The sequence below is a fragment of the Euphorbia lathyris genome, chromosome 1 (genome assembly GCF_963576675.1).
Source record: "Euphorbia lathyris chromosome 1, ddEupLath1.1, whole genome shotgun sequence".
Taxonomy (NCBI): domain Eukaryota; kingdom Viridiplantae; phylum Streptophyta; class Magnoliopsida; order Malpighiales; family Euphorbiaceae; genus Euphorbia; species Euphorbia lathyris.
In genome coordinates, this window is record NC_088910.1 from 12,856,205 (window position 1) to 12,874,116 (window position 17,912).

The window sequence follows — 17,912 nt, forward strand, 5'->3', positions numbered from 1 at the left end:
ATGAATTGAATCTTAATGCGTAATAATTTTTTCATTCAGTATTCAGTAATCTTACAAATCGTAATACAAAAATGTCTTCAGCTTTTTGTTTTTTTCTTATCTCTAGAGAGATTAGTGATTTGAGGAGTCGATTTTAACTCTCTCTTCCAAATTTTAAGTTAAGAGAATGATCTCGAACCCTTTTTCTCCTTTTTAATTTTGCAACAGAAAAAAAGTTGCTAAACAAAAAAAAAAATTAGATGATTAAAATGGGCAGCATTTCTGCCGTTTCTTTTTTGCAACAAGAAAATATATTTAGCAATCGATTTTGATCCGGCCCTAAGATCTCTATGTGCTGAATATCAATAAGATACTTTTGAATTTCAATATATATACTGTTTTTATGAACATCTAGTATTCTATAATTATAATCAGTGTTGTGAGATCCGAACGTGGCAATTGGATTGAGAATCAGACAGACTTCTAGTTTATATTATGTTAGATTTTTCTTTTAAGAAAATTATGTTGGATTTTTTTAAAATGCAATCTATCTATCTATTAATATTATAAAAGCTGGAACCTTATTTGCCACATGTCAAGCTAACAGAAGCTTTGCTGATGTGTAATTACCTCAAATTTTTAAATTATTTTTAATTTATAAAGGTATTGATTTTTAGTCTAAGTCGTGTTTTAGTTTTTAGTGTTAGTTACTACTTATTTTATCCACTCACTAAAACCACCTTGGTCATGCTAGAAACTATTTTTTTAATCTAAAATTTAGGGTTTGTTTCTGCTCTCTCCCTTTATATACTCTTCCCTCATCTCTCTTCCCTTTCTTATATCTGACTGTGTTTTTTTTTTAAATTATAGTAATCAATACATTTTGAATTTATAAAAAAAATTACATATCATAATTCTGATTTATAGATTTTGTTAGAATAACATTGCATGGTTTTTTTTTACATTTTCGTTCGCATATCCCATAGATTCGTGACTTGAGCGGGTAATTTGATGACAATTAAAACAAATAGAATTTGTTTGCTAATTACTCCATTTTTTATTTTTCTTGATTGATTTCAAAATGAATTTTATTTTTTAAAAATCATCAAGGAAAAATCGACGATCTCAAAATCGAAAAATTCAAAAACTTGATGATTTTGAAAAATAAAATACTTAGTTTCATAACAAATGTGACACTAAACAATTTTAATTCTTGAAAATTTTCATTTTGAAGTCGTTAACAGTTATTTTTATATTTTCAAACCTTTTCAAATGCTAGTTTAGCATTTCGTGAAAGCATATGAGTTTTTTTTTTGGAACTTTACCCTAATAAAATGCTCAACTTCATTTCGATTTGGAGTCCAAGTGTTTTAAAGATAAAAAATATCATTATCAAAAATATAATTTAAATTGAAAATATTTTTTATGATAACTGTAATTTAAAATATTATTTTATAATATACCACATACTTATGTTTACAAATAAGACAAACATTTATATTTGGTTTTTCACACTTTCTTTTGGATTCTATCACTTCTATTAAATATTGATTGGAAATTAGTAAATTGCTATTTCAGTTTATTTTTTAGTTTTGCTCCATACAAAAACACGGTTGCTCCATACATGTTTATATTAATATTTTAGCTTTTTCTTTCTATTTCCGTGTCATACAAATACTTCTGAATACTTCACTAATATATGCGAATTTATATTTTTATATTTCATTCCAATACAAAACGTCTAGAAAATAAAACTGAGATTAGTAAATCATGCAATTCGCAACCAACAAAAGAAATATGCCCAAACCTACAATGATTAGAGTTTTAAAGGATTATGCATAACTTTGACATAGTTTACAAAATCACATTGATATCCTTTTTATGCAAAAGAAACACAACTTCAGAATTCCATCAAATTAAAATGCAATATGAGAACACAAAAATAGATTATCACAATTAAAATTCAAATGCAATATTTGGAAACTAATCCTTAAAATGATTAAGGGTATCTTGTACATAAAGCTTCTTGTCTGCGTTCTAATCCAACCTCATAGTAACAATCAATCAGAATACAAAGTATCAATTTAGGTATATAATATAACCACTGTAAAACAAATCTATAACCTGGAAAAGAAGTAGAGGAAAATTAATTACAAAGGAACTAAACAAAATATCAAAATATCTAAAAAATCATCCTGAGTAGTTTTGGTCAATTTTCAACTGTCAAATAAATTTTATGAAAATGAGAATTTAACAATGAAGCTTAAAAATCGCTTTTCATCAATAGATTAAAATCAAATTTGTTAGATAATCAAATTTAATAGAGTGACATTGATATTACTATCCAATAAATTTGCTAATCTAATTTAACACCAGTACCTCCATAATCAAATTTCAATAGCTAAAAATATATAAAAGAAACTAAGTGATATTCCTAACAATAGTATATGAATTAGTGTAGTGAGCAAATCAATAGTAATGAGTGCAGGGACAATTGACTCCCTTTTAGATCTCATATTTGGTTTCATTCTCTAATCAAAATTGGTTAGTGTTCCTATATATTACAAAAAAAAAAAAAAAAAAAAAGAGCCATTGCTTTTAGAGTGAAAGAAACACATGCTTGAAAATAAATACCAATAAGTGATGAAGAGCCCATAAAAGGCAATTGAAAGCAACATGTCCAATTGTCTCTCCGGTTGAGCATCTATCCCCACTCTTCTTCATTGCTCTGTAATCCTGAAATTCCCATCATAACAATAAAAACTATGTAAGCACCTTAGAAATAAACACTATGATGAACATCAATGCTAAAAAACTATATAATAGTAAATATGCACACCCATGTTTCCTCAAACATAAAGGCTTAGAATCATCGCCTGAAATAGAGCTTTTACACTAAATAAATAATCAACAAAGAGCTAAAAATAAAAATGGAACAATGAAAAATTAATGGCATCCCTTACCTCAACTGAAGAAAAATCTAGTCTGGGAGAGCCCAACGAATCCAAGAAAAAGGAAAAAAGAACTGTATCCAGCGAATGGAAGAAAAAGGAAGAAAGAACTGTAACAAAATAAAAAACTGGTGAATTTCAATTCGAAACCATTAGAGAGATTCTAAGTGGAAAATCAGGGATTATCAAAGAAAATGGCTACATAAAAGTTTATCACAAAAAATTTGTCAATAAAAATAAATAATTTAGTTTGAAAAAAGAAAATTTCAAAAAATATCAACATTTGACCATATTCTACCTAAACAACTTAATGGCCTAAGTTCCAATCAAATGAAAATCTGAATATCCAATTTGATAGTAGTAGCAAATCAAGCAACTTCATCCTTTATTTTCATTAGGAGGGATTAAGAAGATGGGAAGTTAAGGCCTCATGAGCAAAGTAATGCTTACTTGAAGCTAGTGGCCATAAATAGCCTTATAATTATCTGTAGAAACCCATTTTTGGGCAGGATCTGTTCAAATTCCAGTTAGTAAACGAAATCAAAACCAATCAAATGATTATGAGTAGAAAATGGATTTTATCTCTATTTCCCTATTCGCATAATTGTAAATCAAAACCTTGACTTGCTTGGGGCAAACCAGAATCTTGAAAGAAACCAACAACTCTATCTTGAATTCCCGTGATTTAGGAGAAAGATAAAGAGAACGAAAGTAAAAATATATAAATGAAAAAAAGGCAGTTAGAATCACAGAATAGAATTTCAAAAGAAAAAGCAATGAACAAAATTTCTCATTGATCATCCAAAGTAATTAGAACAATTATGTTAAAGAGGCTCTATTCTCACAATCAAAATTAGAACAATTACTTTAAAGAGCCTATATATATACATTATATATGCTTGCGTAAAATGTGTTTGAAATACTGACGGAGTAATGGTGAAAAAAGTGCAGCGAGGGGCTTGGAGAGGTAGAGAAGCACGAGACAGACATAAGTTCGTGATCAACATATACCAAAGTTCCTGTAAATTAGATATAAAATAGACATTAGAAACAAAGAGTAGTTCAAAAGCAAAATAATTTGAATTTCAAGTCCAAAAACTTCAGAGAGACAATGCTATAAAATTCAATTATGGAAAAAAAAACCAGGATCAACTTATGCAATCAAAGCACCTATAGCAAGGTTGAAATGGAAAGGTAACTATATTTATACAAATGGAATTTCAATTATCAGAACTCCAAGAGAAAAGAAAGGAATTAGAAATGCATTATCTGATCCTAATAGCAGGGAATGTAATGAACATGCAAAGAAATCGCTTAATAGCAGTAGAATGACCGGAGAGGTTAATAGCACCTGTTATAGGACATCAAATTAGAAAAAAAAAGGAACTCGCTCAAGAAGAAGATGAAATCCATGTACACACTGGGAAGAAGAGACCGTAGTAGAGAAAAATAATTAAAGGAACTGAAACCGAAGAAATTGCAGGCCATCAATATTATCACCAGGCCATCCACCATGCTCCCTGATAAAAATAACACCAACCATTATCACCCTAACTCACAAAAATTGATCTAAAGAAAAACCAAACTTCACCATTAACATAAGCAATTAAGTCTAATTTCTACAAATGATTGCTACAGTGTGAGTTAAGGGTTTGATACGAAACAGTTGAAAGAAATAGGCAAGAGAGAGTAGAAATTATTATTTATTATTATTTTTGTTTCAAACATAGATAGGATTGGATTTGATCAATTACATCTTGAAAGACATATCACAAGGTACTACTGTTATTGATTAAGGAGATAATGGATATCTTACAAATTAAAAAAAAAAATGCAGATAAGAATTAAAATTTATCAAAATCATATTACAAACTATAATTAGTTAAAACTTATGAGATCCCATTATAAAATAAAAACCCTCGAAATGAAAGACAATAAAATCTACAATGCTCGAGGAAATAAAAAATGATGCCGAGAGAGGTTGAGAGAAAGAAAATAGTGAAGGTTCTAACCATAAACTAATAAAGAATTCTCAAATTAAACTTGAAGGAATCGAAAACTCACAATTTTATAAGCTAAAATTTGAAGGAATAACAAAACCCCCAATTTATAAGTATAAACCTTAGATCTCAATGAGAGAAATTTGTAATAGATTTGATATGATGATAAAAAAAAAGTTTTTACATCTTTGAAAAAGATAGAATTTATACACTTCTAACTCTAGAGGGTAAAATTGCATAAATCACAATTAAAAGTAACAAGATAAAATAATAAAGGAGAGTAAAATAGTTAAAAGCATAAAATAAAGTAATGGGTTACTAGAAAAGATTTAACCTATGCCTTGGGAGGTCATGGGTTCGAATCACATCCGAGTCTGGTGGGGATTTTTCTTTCTTCTTTAATATAAGCGCATTGCGCAAAATTTAAAAAATAAAATAAAATAAAGTAATGAGAGACTAAAAAAGATTTAACCAAAAGAAAATGAATGGAAAGAAAAGTGTTCAGCTCGAAAACCACTAACTCACGCCTTAATTGAAGTTGGTAATTGTTTCTAATTTTCAACTCGAATCATAAGACTATGGAAAATTCCACATAGGTATGATGATGGTTTTAAAAGTATTAGTATTACTTTTAGATGAAAATGTATTTTTTTTAACCCTCATATGTATTCATAAGTTTGAACAGTACTTATGCTAAAATTTTCTTTTCGCATGAAAAATTGAATTCAACTATTGAAGGTCAATTGTCTCAAAAAGTTTGATGTATCATAAGAAAAAATATATGAGAATTCAAGTGTTTGAGAATGGAAAAAAAAATTATAGGATTTCAAAACATTACAAATCAAGGTTTATGTACCGAATCTATGTATAAGAAATAGATTGAAATATTTTAATTTGAAACAATATTTATGCAAAACACAACATAATGTATGTCTATTATTTATTAGATATTTTCAAATATTATCAATATAAAATATTTTGAAATATAAATTGACACATATATTCCTATATTATTTCCAAATTATATTGAAATTAATTAAATTTCGTGAAATAATCAAGTAATCATTGAAAATTTATCTTAATTATTGTAAATCATTTTAAATATTATTAATTGATTATTTCATTAATTTTACTTATTCTTTTTCAATATAATTTGGAAATAGTATTTGGATATATGTTTCAATTTATGTATTATTTTTTAAAAAGATATTTATATTGAAAATATTTTAATATTTGATGCACAAAAATTTTAATTGCACTGCACGGACCTTTCGCTAGTAAATCAATAAAAACCAGAGTAGTGTCCAACTATGAACTGGGTGGCCCGGTTTTTTATTAAGAAAACATTTTTAGCCAGTGTTAAAAAACATATATTTTTTAAAAAATAGAAAAGCCATAATCTGGTAAAGGACTAATAAAATATTTTCTTGATTTTATTAAATAGTAAATGAAGATGATGCAATATTTTATCAAAGCAATCAATATATTGAAGAAAATTCTTGGTTGAGTATTGAAATTGCAATACTTGATAAATTAGTCAAATATATCAGTTTAAGTAACTAGAATTTATAAAATTTGGAGACCAATTCTTTAAATATTGTTCCAATTTCAGGATTGAGTTTTAGACCAATTGGCCTTCTGAAATTTAAAGCTTCCCAATTGACATGATTAAATCATAATGCAACAAACATTTCCACAGTACATCTAATTTGTATATCCCAAAACACAAAGTACATTGTTATTGAAGAACATCTATAACAGCGAAATGCACTTCTTGGCGTATGGATTCAACATAAACAGGATGAAAATGCATAATGGGCTGTTAGAACATCTGCCGGAAAAGTTCCAACCCGGGGATAACCAAGATTTTCAAACTAATCAATCTTTCCTGAGTTCCATAAACTCCTGACGAATACCATCGGCATTTAACACCACAATTTCAAGTTTGTCTCCCTGCAAAATATAATTGACACTTTCAGAAGAATTGATGAAAACAAAGATAAAAAAAAAATGCGCATAAAAGCCGAATGTCATTCCCCCCAAATATTAGAAACGACCAATTTAATTCCTTAAATTTGAGTGACCTGAACTTGTTTGAAGTGACCCCCTCAACTTCAACTTTCTCCAATCACTTTGCTGTTCCATGTAGGACTCAAATGGAGTTAATCATGCCACTTCAAACAACTTAAAGAAGCTAATCGGTCGTCTTCAAAGTTGAAGGATCATTAAACAAGTAATTAGCAAAAAAACCAGTTCATCTCTCCCTCCCTGTGTGAGACAAATGTGCATCGTCTGTGTGTGTTTGTAAGCGCACTAGAATTAGTCGGGTAAAATACATACATGAACCATAACGCTACTAACATTATGGTCCTAAACTTCATTTCTTTGACATAAAAATCCCATTGAAGTCCAAATCAACAAATTCGTTAGAACATTAACAAAATTATGAGTTGGACATGTTTGACCATATCATTGACTCTTTTCTTGTGATAAATTATGGTCAAATAACTATTTCACCCCATCATTTTGTTAATTTTTTTAACGGATTTCTGTTGATTTGGACTTTAATGTTATTAAAGTAACTTGAAATAGATGTTTGACCATAATTTAGGAGCCATAATGTTAGTCGTCTTATAGTTCAAAGATTTTTATGTCAAGAAACGAAGCTTAGGAGCCATAATGTTAGTGGCATTATAGTTTAGGGGCCATGAATGTAATTTACCCAAAATCAGTCTCACATATCTTTCCTTCCTAGAACAGATAAAGGAAGAAGCAATAATGAAACGGAACAACAGTAAGAAGCCTTTCTTCCTCCTTGAATCTCAAAGACTGCAGAGAAAACAAAAACTTACAGTGTATATATCCCTCTCGGTTGCAGATGCAAAGACCGTTTTCACCAAATCAATGGCTTCCGATTCAGAAAGTGGAGTAACAGCATCCTGCATAGGTCATAGAATTCCCAAGTAAAAAAATAAGAAATGATATAATATTTCAAGATTGAAAGATTAAAATATGAATCTAGAAACACTATCAACCTATGTTGCACGGAAACGGATACCAGGAAACGTTATTTCTAAGAAAAATTAGCTAGGAAACAGTAATGGAAACGGACACGAAACGCGGAAACACTAATGAAGAAGAGTTTCCGTGCAACATAGCTATCAACAAAAACAAGAAGCCTAGAGTATATACCTGAGCAGGTAACAAGAGAGGGCTGGGAGACTTCAGTTGGTTATCAAGAAAAGGCATGATAAGAGTAGAACCAGAGCCCTGGGCACTATATCCAACCCTTTCATAGGAACCAACAGCATCGTAAGTGTAAACACAGCCCATTCCTACAATCCGGAAACACGACAGCTGTATGATTAGTCAACTTATATCATCAACAAAAAGCAGAGAAAATATCACTATTAGGTCATATTGGTTTACCTTCACTATCAAGCCCACCCAGCACGTTAAAAGCATAATAAGGGAAAAAACGTTTATAGTAAAGAGTGTTGGAGAGCAATTGAGCCATGGCAGGACAGCTCATTTGCTTGTTGTGTTGATGTTGATAGATCTGAATTTATAAGCAAAACGAACAAAAGAATCAGCGAAAGAAAAAGCATCGAACTATCCAACACACGGAATTGAACAACTAAAATGAACACAGTTACAAACAAGGAAATAGCCAGGAAAAAAGACAAGAAAAATGATAAAATATAAAAACAGTCGTAAATTGCCTGTCAAACTCTAGTGTATGCAAATTAGGCTAATCTATCACCACATCAAGATTCATTGTCTGTAAAACAAGACTGCTATAATTCCCAGTTAGCTTGCCACACAGACTGAAGGATTAAAGAGCATGTTTCTCTCAAGAGAATCTCACAACTAGAAAACTTGTACAGAAACTATTAATCTCTATTGTGCACATAAATCTTCCCAAACCTCAAGTTTTATACACAGGTAGATTTGATTTAGAAAATAATGCATTTGAACAGAGCAAAAGATAATGAATCGAAGAGTCATATCAATTTAATCAAAAGTACAACCTATTATGGATGATATGATGCACGGAAACCGGAAACGGATACCAGGAAACGTTATTTCTAAGAAAAATTAGCTAGGAAGTGATGATGGAAACGAAAAAGAAACAGACAAAAAAACACGGAAACGGACACGAAACCCGGAACTAATGAAGAAGAGTTTCCATGCAACATATTGCACACACCAATAAGAAGCAGCAAATCTATGTTTTTTTTGTGAAGTCTTACCAAGTGCCTAGCTGTCAAATGCTTTTGCAGGGCTTTCACATCAGCTTGAAATCCAGATGATGCCATTACAGATTTATCAGCTCTGAGCACCAGAAGAGTTGATACAGTTAGTGTCTTAAGCAAAGAAAGACTAAATACTGAGTTAAGTAGCTAATGCCTATTCTTTGCATCATTATAACATTACTGCAACAATAACTAATTAACTATAATAACTTCCTGGCGAGAGCATTATTTTGTTTGAGCGCAAGTAAAGATTCAAAATTCATAACTAACAAGCAAATGAGAAATTATGGAACATCATCGGACAGCATAATAAAAATAATAGTATTAGAGCATAAAGCAGAGGCAAAATCTTGTAACAACAATGGTTAACCTCCTTTGACAGAAACGTGTAATTTATCAGAATAATGGGTCTGATCGAGCAAAATATTATGTCAATCAATTATGCAACCAATTATAACTTTAAATTATTTCCGAATCAATTGGAACTCATTTGAAAAGTAAAGCAACATGCGCCGTTCTTATTTATTTCCAAATAAACCAACAAATATCTGCCAAGCTTCAGCAAGATAATAATAAAAAAAAGCAAGTTGTGCTCCAAATTTTGAGCCAAAATCATAAACCATGTCCATTGGAAACCAACAGAATCGGCAATCACCCTTTTCAAAAGGTAAAATACTCTCCAAAACCCTCAAAAACTATAACTCCCCTAATTATCACAAGGTGCCATGAAAAGACTAACGAAAATATCAAAACAAAAACAATTAATCAAACAATCTAAGCACAAATGACAAAAATAAAGAATCAAGGCTGAAAAACACATACAGTTTACTGATTTTGGAGTATTCACGAGTGAGAATACTGTATCCGGTGGACATTCGAGTGTCCGCTGCGATAACACAGTAATTGGCGCCAGCAATCGCAACACAAGATCTGAGAATAATCGAAATAACATTAATAAAATGAGCATACATAAAAAACAATGAATATAAACATAAAAAAGAATCCTCACCCTCCATTGTTGTCGTATGGAGACCAGTTAGCATGTTGCTTAGTCATGGTGTATGTTGCAGAAAAGAGACTGAATCACCGATTGAAGTTAGTCCACATCGAAATAAACCATAAATAAAATTATTTGCAAGCTATTCACTGTAACAAGTTTAATAATAAACCATAAACAAAAAACTTGATGAAATGCTCAACCAAAATTATTTCCATGGAGTTAGGTAGAAGCCTCTCATATGGGACTGATATAACATAATAAGAAAGAGGGAAATAAGATCTTGACTGATATAATACCATAAGCAAAATCTCAGTTTGAACTTTGGCGGAAACAACAGTATGCAGAGGTGGCAATTTCCGTGTTCGTGTCAAATTTCGGGTCAGTGTAGAAAACCCAAACACGAACACGAAGACATTTTCGTGTCAAAATCTCAAAGCCAAACACGACCTTCCCTTGATGCGAACAACACGATACAAGTTTTACATAAAAAATAGATAAACATGTTAATTTGGCATGACATGACCCAACCCGACCTATATGAAGAATCCAAAGGGTAATAAAAAAACTCAAATAACAAAATCAATACCAAAAACTCAAATAACAATTTGCCATAAAAACAGAAACAGAAACCTCAATTTGAAATAGAAACATAAAACAAAATCTCAATTAGAATTAAAAATAGAAATATATGTCACATTTGCTTGTTTAACAGTTTAAGTCATGGCATAAAAATCTTTAAACTTTACATCAGTATACTAATGTTAAAATCCAAAACAAAGATAATCTGTTAAAAGTTAAAGAAAATAATAACCAAAAAAAAAAATTAGTATGGAGACATTATAATTAAATTCATAATAACCTAATGTTTTCTAATTCACTTGCAAGGACGAACCTGCATTTCACTTCACTTTATAAATTAGAGGATGTCCATGTCCTCCAATGAAGACATTCACATTTTAAATGAACAGGGGCGAAACTAGTTCAATGCTTCAGGCTATACCAAGTCCATTGTTAAGCAACCATATGAATGGTACGGTCATTATGAAAAATACCACCTATAAACATATACCAACATCCAAAATTCCCACTCCCTTAACTCAAACATTTGAAGATAACATGATAAACAGGATCAAACCGAATTAAATTACAGGAAAACATGCAGCAAAGTTTTTCATTTAACCAGACATTTCTTTTAACAGAAGAAAAGTACAGAAAGTTCAATTCGTTCCAAAACAGTTTTGAAATGTAAATCTAAATGAAATCCAAACAGACATTTCAAGACCATACGAGAAACAAAGTTCAATACGAACATAATTTGAACAGAAACAGAAAGTTCAATACTAACTGAAACAGAAACTTACCTTAATATCTTTTCTTGTCGACGGTGGATTTACAGAGGCAGACGGTGGATCTCTCACCCTCAAGTAGCGAAGGTTGTCGTCCGATGGTGGATTTGTACAAATCGACGGTGGATTTCAAGTGAAACCTAAATAAGATGATGGGTGAAAATTGGGAGAAAAGAGATGGGTGTTGTCGTAGGCTGCACACTAAATAAGGGTAATTTTGTAATTTCAGGTTTGCAGGTCCGTTTTTTGCATTTGTCGAGTTCACCCGAACACCACCAGAATTTTTTAGTGTTATTTTCAGATTGACCCGAAAATAACCAATCACCTGTGAGGTAAAATATTCTGCAGGAAAATATTTTTCGAATTGTCCACTGTTTGTTTGGGCAGGAAAATAAGTCAAAGGAAAATAAGTAGCAAGTCAATGAAAAAGGAAGGAAGAAATAAGGGAAAATATTTTACCCTTTTGAAAAGGGTAAAACATTTTCCCCAAAACATACGCGTCTAAAAAAATGGGAAAAACGTTAAAAAATATAAAAATACATACATATGAAACACGAAAAAACATGGATAACGTGAAAACGTTACAAAACACGAGAATATGGAAAAAAACCCAGCAAAAAAATGAAAAGGTGAACAAACGTGAAAAACACAAAAACGCAAAAAAAAAAAGCAAACACTTGAAAAGGCACAAAACATGAACAACGCACAAAAGTGAGAAAACACGAATTATACAAAAACGTGAAAAATACAAAAAACACGAAAATGTGAGAAAACATGAAAAACACAAAAACACGAAAAATGTTAAAACACAAAAACGTGACAATAAGTGAAAAACGCGATAAACATGAAAAGACGAAAAATGCAAACAAAACACGAAAATGTAAAAAACACAAAAACGTGAAAAATACGAAAAACATGAAAACGTGAATAACACAAAAAAGTAACAAAATGCGAAAAAGGGAAAAACCGAAGAACCGAAAAACTAAACTTGAAAATACGAAAAAATGAAGAAAAAATGTAAAAAAACACAAGAACGTTAATAACACGAGAAAACGTACAAAAAATGCCAAAAATGTGAAAAAACATTTTTCGGGTTTTTAACATTAATTTTTTTTGCACATTTTCATGGTTTTCCACTTTTTTTCCATGTTTTCCATGTTTTTAATATATTTTTTACTTTTCGTGATTTTCGTATTTTTCCACTTTTTGTGTTTTCAACAAAATTTCACATTTTTGTCTGTGTTTTTTCACGTTTTCTGTGGTTGGAAAATATTTTCCAGTGTTGTAGCCAAACACCGTAAAATATTTTCCAGTGTTGTTACCAAACACAGAAAAATATTTTATTTTCCTGCATAATATTTTCCATGCATAAAATTTTCCACAACACAATATTTTCCCCCAAACAAACGGGGCCCTACTAAGCTCAACACTAATACTAAATATATGTCGTAAAACCGTGTCTTGTGCGGTTTTGCCACCTCTACCTAGACTAACTTCACTTTTGATCTTTTTGTTTATTTATGTTTATTTTTTTTATCCTGGAAAATAGTTTTGATCAAATTTTTTATTTTATTATATTATTCGGGTTTAATATCTACTTCTAATTTTAAAATATTTATATATTTTTTACTAATGTTATTTCAATTTCTTTGATTATAGTTGAAGTAATTGATTTTAATTTTTATATTTACACGTGGTTAATTTATTAATGCAGAACATTTATATATATAAATTGTTGTTAAAAACAATCTATAGCTCTAATTTATTATATCTTTTGAAATAAATAGCCGTAAAAGGAATCAGAAAATATCATTCCATTTTTGAAATTGAAACAACAAATAAAAGAATTCATGGTCATTACATTCTTTTCTCCTTAGATTGGGTAAATTACACCCATGGCCACTGAACTATATCTATTTTCACATTGTGGCCACTGAACTTTAATTCTTCCTGGTATAGTCATTGAACTTTACACTTTGTTACACCGATGACCACTGTGACCGTTGACCAGCATTTGTGACATTTGACTCTTACTTTTAACTAGTTGTCTTTTTCCTTCCCTTTTTTCTCAAACATTAAATCTCCATGGCCAATTTATGCTTAGAAGATCACTAATATTGTGGATCACCAGTTGCAGTTCCATTCATATGGAAATCTAACCAGGCACACCTAAACACAACAATCTCAAATATTTAATTCAATTCCAGTTGCAGTTCAGTTTCGTGAATGCGAATTTCTACTACGGAAAAACCGATACGACATTGATTATTGGCGAAGAAGCATCGTAGATGCTGGTGGCGGCCCACTCGTTAATGAATGTCATCGTAGTGACAACATTGGATATCTTCTGAGAAACGCATAAGAGACAGGGGCGGACTGATCGATCGAGGAGAGAGAGTTTGAAAAGTTTGAGATGATTTGGGGTTAAAGATGAAGGTTTGATGATCTGTTTATTGAAAGGTAAAATGGTAATTTTAGGTTTTAGAAGAGTGAAAGGATAGAGATAGCCGGTTAAAAGGAGAAGTCAACGGTTGAAAAAAGTTGGTCAATGGTCATAGTGGCCACTATGTAACAATATGTAAAATTCAATGGCCATACCGGGAAGAATTGAAGTTCAGTAGCCATAATGTGAAAATGGGTATAGTTTAATGGCCATGGGTGTAATTTACCCCCTTAGATTTACAAATCAATTTCTTATTGTCTCATTATCCCTTCTCATCACTTTGAGTGGTCGTCATCCATGCTTGGATTATTCGAGTGAGTTTATTTTGGTTTAAAAGTGTTTTGAATATCAATTTTTTAAGAAAAAAAAACTGCCTTAATGGTCTTCGTTCTCCCTCTTTCAACTGTTACTGATCAGAGTTTGGTGGAGGGTCTTCGTCCATAATGGTCTTGCTCTAGTAGCCTTTTTTACATATATTTAATTCTCCGTGTTGTCGTGCATGTTTTCTTTTTGGTTAGTTGATGGCGAGTTCAAGTTTGGAGGGTTATTGGAGAAGTTTAATTTGTCTGAATGTGAAGAGTTCATGTTTTCTTTTTCTGTAGTATGGAGAGTGAAGAATTTCCAGTTGAAGGATGTTGGGAATAACTTATTTATTTGTGAGTTCTCAAACAATCGAGATTTGAAGAAAGTGATGCGGTGGGCCATAGCACTTTGAGAGACAATTAGTTATTTTGAAAGAATTAGAAGGAGATGAGCAACTATCAGACATTCCTTTGGATGTCTGTGATTTCTGGATCAGAATAATTAATCTTCCTCTGAACCGTCGAGATGTAGCATCGATCAAATCTGGCGCCTCGTGTGTGGGTGTTGTTCTTGAATTGGATAGTGATGGTGTTGGTGGTTGGTGCAGTTATGTTAGAGTTCGGATCCGGTTCACAGTGTCAAAGCCTCTAATCCGTGGTGTTAAGATCAGGAATGGCAAATGTAAAGATTGTTTGGGTTTCTTTTAAATATGAAAAGTTACCTAATTTCTTCTACTGGTGTAGGAATCTCGGACATGGTTACGATGAATGTCCAGAGGCTTTAGAGGTGGAGGAGGATGTTGCTTGGCCCTATGGACTATATTTGCGTGTGTCTCCCTTATGAGTTAAGACAGTTAGGGTCGATTCAAATTGTAATATTGTGTTGGATCACCCTTTGGAAAGTAAGGGACCTTGTAAAAAACCGAATTTTGTAGTGGAGGATGATTGTAGTTCTGCATTGCGTGGGAATAATGTAAGGTTGGAGGGTGAAGTTTCAAATGGTGGTGAGCAGGCTAAGATGGCTTCGTTTATGGGTGATGGGAAGCAGGTCTCAAGTGGAGCAGGGTTGAATAAGTTTAGTGCTACATCTTCTAATTTTTAAAAAATAAATGAATCACCAGGTGGGCGAATATGTGAAGATATTGCTAGTGAGGATTTTATTTCTCCACATCCAGCAGCTCAAAGCAATGATGTGCTGGGTCCAAAGGCGATTTTTCAGAAGACTATTAGTATGAATAAGACAGTCATCAATTCTAATCTAGAAAATGGTCGATGGAAGTCCCAGGCATGTCGTTCAGGTTTAAAAAAGGATTCTGCAAACTCCAATTCAGGTATTATTGCTGCGAATGCCTGCAGTAAGAGGAAGGATTTAAAGACTGGTGACATTCGAGATATGATTTATGAAGTTCCTGGTAAGAAGGTATGTACTCAATCTCTGTCATTGGGAAATATTGTATCGGTGGAGGTTGAAGATCAGCCCCGCCGGGGATTATGAAAATCTTAAGTTGGAACTTTCGAGGTTTGGCAATCCTCGGACAGTTCGTGCATTGGCTCGCTTTATTCGGAGTCATTGTCCAGATGTAATTTTCCTTATGGAAACGAGATTGAACGGGAATATTGATGGTTTAAGGAGGAAGTTTATTGGATATCAATTTTTTAAAATCGATTCTGTTGGTCGGGCGGGTGGCCTAATTTTGATGTGGAAGAATGAGATTGTGGTTCAGGTTTTGGGTTATTGTCTCCATTGCATACATTTTGGAGTGGAAAATGAGGAGGGTCGTTTATGGTGGCAAGGATGTGGGGTTTATGGTTGGCCAGAAGGGTCACAAAAAGAAAAATCATGGATTATGTTGAGAGTGTTAGAGATAATATTCTAATTATCTCTGTAAATAGCTTCCTATCTAGTTAGAGTTTCAATCTGTCTATATTCCTAGCTAGGTAGAGTTTCAATACGGCTATACTTATGTATTGTATTCCTATACAAACTATTATTGGCTCACTATAAATACAAGGCCTCTGAGCCAGAATCATTAACGTGATTCAAACCATCAATTGTGTCATTACTTATCTCTCTCTATCTCCATAATCATCCTATATCAAATCATTCATTCAACATGGTATCAGTAGTATCCACTTTCGCATCCTCCGAATCCTCTGATCATCCTCAATCACCCACATATTCACAATTCAAAGCCGCTGCCGCGGCATCCGCCGCCGCCGCTGCCGCCGCCGCCGCCGCCACCGCCGGTGTCGCCGCAGTCCAACTCGAATCCGCCGGCGGCTCTCATTCCGTCGCTGCTGGAAACACAAACGACGCCTACGGTGGGTCGTTTGCGACGGAGGGATGGAGATTCACCTCGCCTTTTGTCACCAGCGATTCTGTGTTCCTCGCCGCGCCAACACCCGCGGCCGCAGCACCTCACTTGCAGACCGTCGGCGATACCTTCCCACCGGAGGTTCGCGCGGCCCTTGAAGCGTATCAGGCGGCCAGCGCAAGGGCGATCGAAGCCCAGGCGCGTCCTCCACCGACCGTCGCGGCAACCACATCGGCGCAACCTCCGAACCCTAACGCACAGCCGCCGCCCGCAACGTTAGCTGCACCATTAACCGCGGCTGCCGCTGCCCAAACGCGTCCTCCACCGGCGTTCTTTGCGCAACCCGCGCCTCCTCCAACCGCGATAGCAGTATTTGAAAAACAGTTAGGGCAAACCACGGCACCAACACCTTCTGTTAACGACACTGCAATCCTAGCCGCACTTGCGGCATATCAGGCGGCTATTCCACAGACACGGAATCAACAAGTTTCGGTTCAGCAACCATCTATTCAAGTGCAACAATCTGCGACACCTCCGACTCTTTTTTCTCCATCAGTTCTTGCTGCCCTAGCAGCGTATCAGGCCGCTGAAGCCAGTAACAAAAATCAGGTTATCTCTGAATCTCATACTTCACCATTTTGTTACAATACTCAATTATCCCATGATCCCTCACCTTCTTTCTTCTCAAATTCGTTTCATAACACTGTTGATGCACCGTCAAACAATGTTAGACACAACTTTATTTCACCATCCATCCCTAATACTAGAAGCAATCCTGTCCCTCCAGAACCTATCTCCACTCATGTTGAACAACCAAGACAACCACCCACAAATATTAACATTAATATCAAATTAACCCCGAATAACTACAAAGCATGGAGAATGTCCATGGAATCCACCCTTCAAACCTATCATCTTCTTCCTCACATTCTTAGTTCAACACCACCCCCACCCAAATTTATTCCTAGAACAGGTTTTGTGACATCAGCTGCGGATTTAATCATAAATCCATCTTTTATTCAATGGGATGATGTAGAAAATGTGGTTAGGACTTTGCTCCTAAATTCAATCACCGAAGAGGTGTTTTCTGAGATTGCATATCTCAAATACTCACATGATATTTGGCTAGCCTTAGAGGATGCCTACGGGCTTATTACAAGCAGCAAGCAGTTTCAGATGGGAGTCGAACTGCATGAACTTGAGCAAGGAGGAATGTCTGTTACGGCATATATGCAAAAAGTGAAATCCATCCTTGATGATCTGGCTGCCTCAGGGAATCTTTATCCTCGACATCTACTACCGTCAGTTCTTTACAAAGGT

At 33.3% G+C, this 17,912-nt stretch overlaps 1 protein-coding gene and 1 long non-coding RNA gene across 2 annotated transcripts; both read right to left on the reverse strand.

The window, feature by feature from the left end:
• Positions 1-2,581: 2,581 nt before the first annotated feature.
• Positions 2,582-3,936, reverse strand: LOC136219850 (uncharacterized). Its single transcript, XR_010684301.1, has 3 exons — positions 3,858-3,936; positions 2,943-3,040; positions 2,582-2,715 (listed from the first exon to the last, which is right to left on the reverse strand). It is a non-coding gene; the product is annotated as an uncharacterized lncRNA (long non-coding RNA).
• A 2,540-nt stretch (positions 3,937-6,476) lies between these two features.
• On the reverse strand, positions 6,477-11,709 carry LOC136222196 (proteasome subunit beta type-1). The gene is made up of 8 exons (XM_066009736.1): positions 11,548-11,709; positions 10,196-10,264; positions 10,009-10,116; positions 9,184-9,265; positions 8,360-8,489; positions 8,123-8,265; positions 7,783-7,869; positions 6,477-6,883 (listed from the first exon to the last, which is right to left on the reverse strand). The coding sequence occupies exons 2-8, from the start codon at positions 10,240-10,242 to the stop codon at positions 6,809-6,811; spliced, it is 672 nt and encodes a 223-aa protein (XP_065865808.1). The 5' UTR covers positions 10,243-10,264; positions 11,548-11,709; the 3' UTR covers positions 6,477-6,808.
• Positions 11,710-17,912: the final 6,203 nt, after the last annotated feature.

What these genes read in the sequence shown, in the direction of transcription:
- LOC136222196 (XM_066009736.1), bottom strand. Translation starts at nt 10,242, where the DNA reads ATGACTAAGCAACATGCTAACTGGTCTCCATACGACAACAATGGAGG. An exon ending in CCATACGACAACAATGGAGG is followed by an intron (nt 10,117 to 10,195) that starts GTGAGGATTCTT and finishes GATTATTCTCAG; the next exon opens with ATCTTGTGTTGCGATTGCTG. An exon ending in CTCTCTTGTTACCTGCTCAG is followed by an intron (nt 7,870 to 8,122) that starts GTATATACTCTA and finishes TGACCTATGCAG; the next exon opens with GATGCTGTTACTCCACTTTC.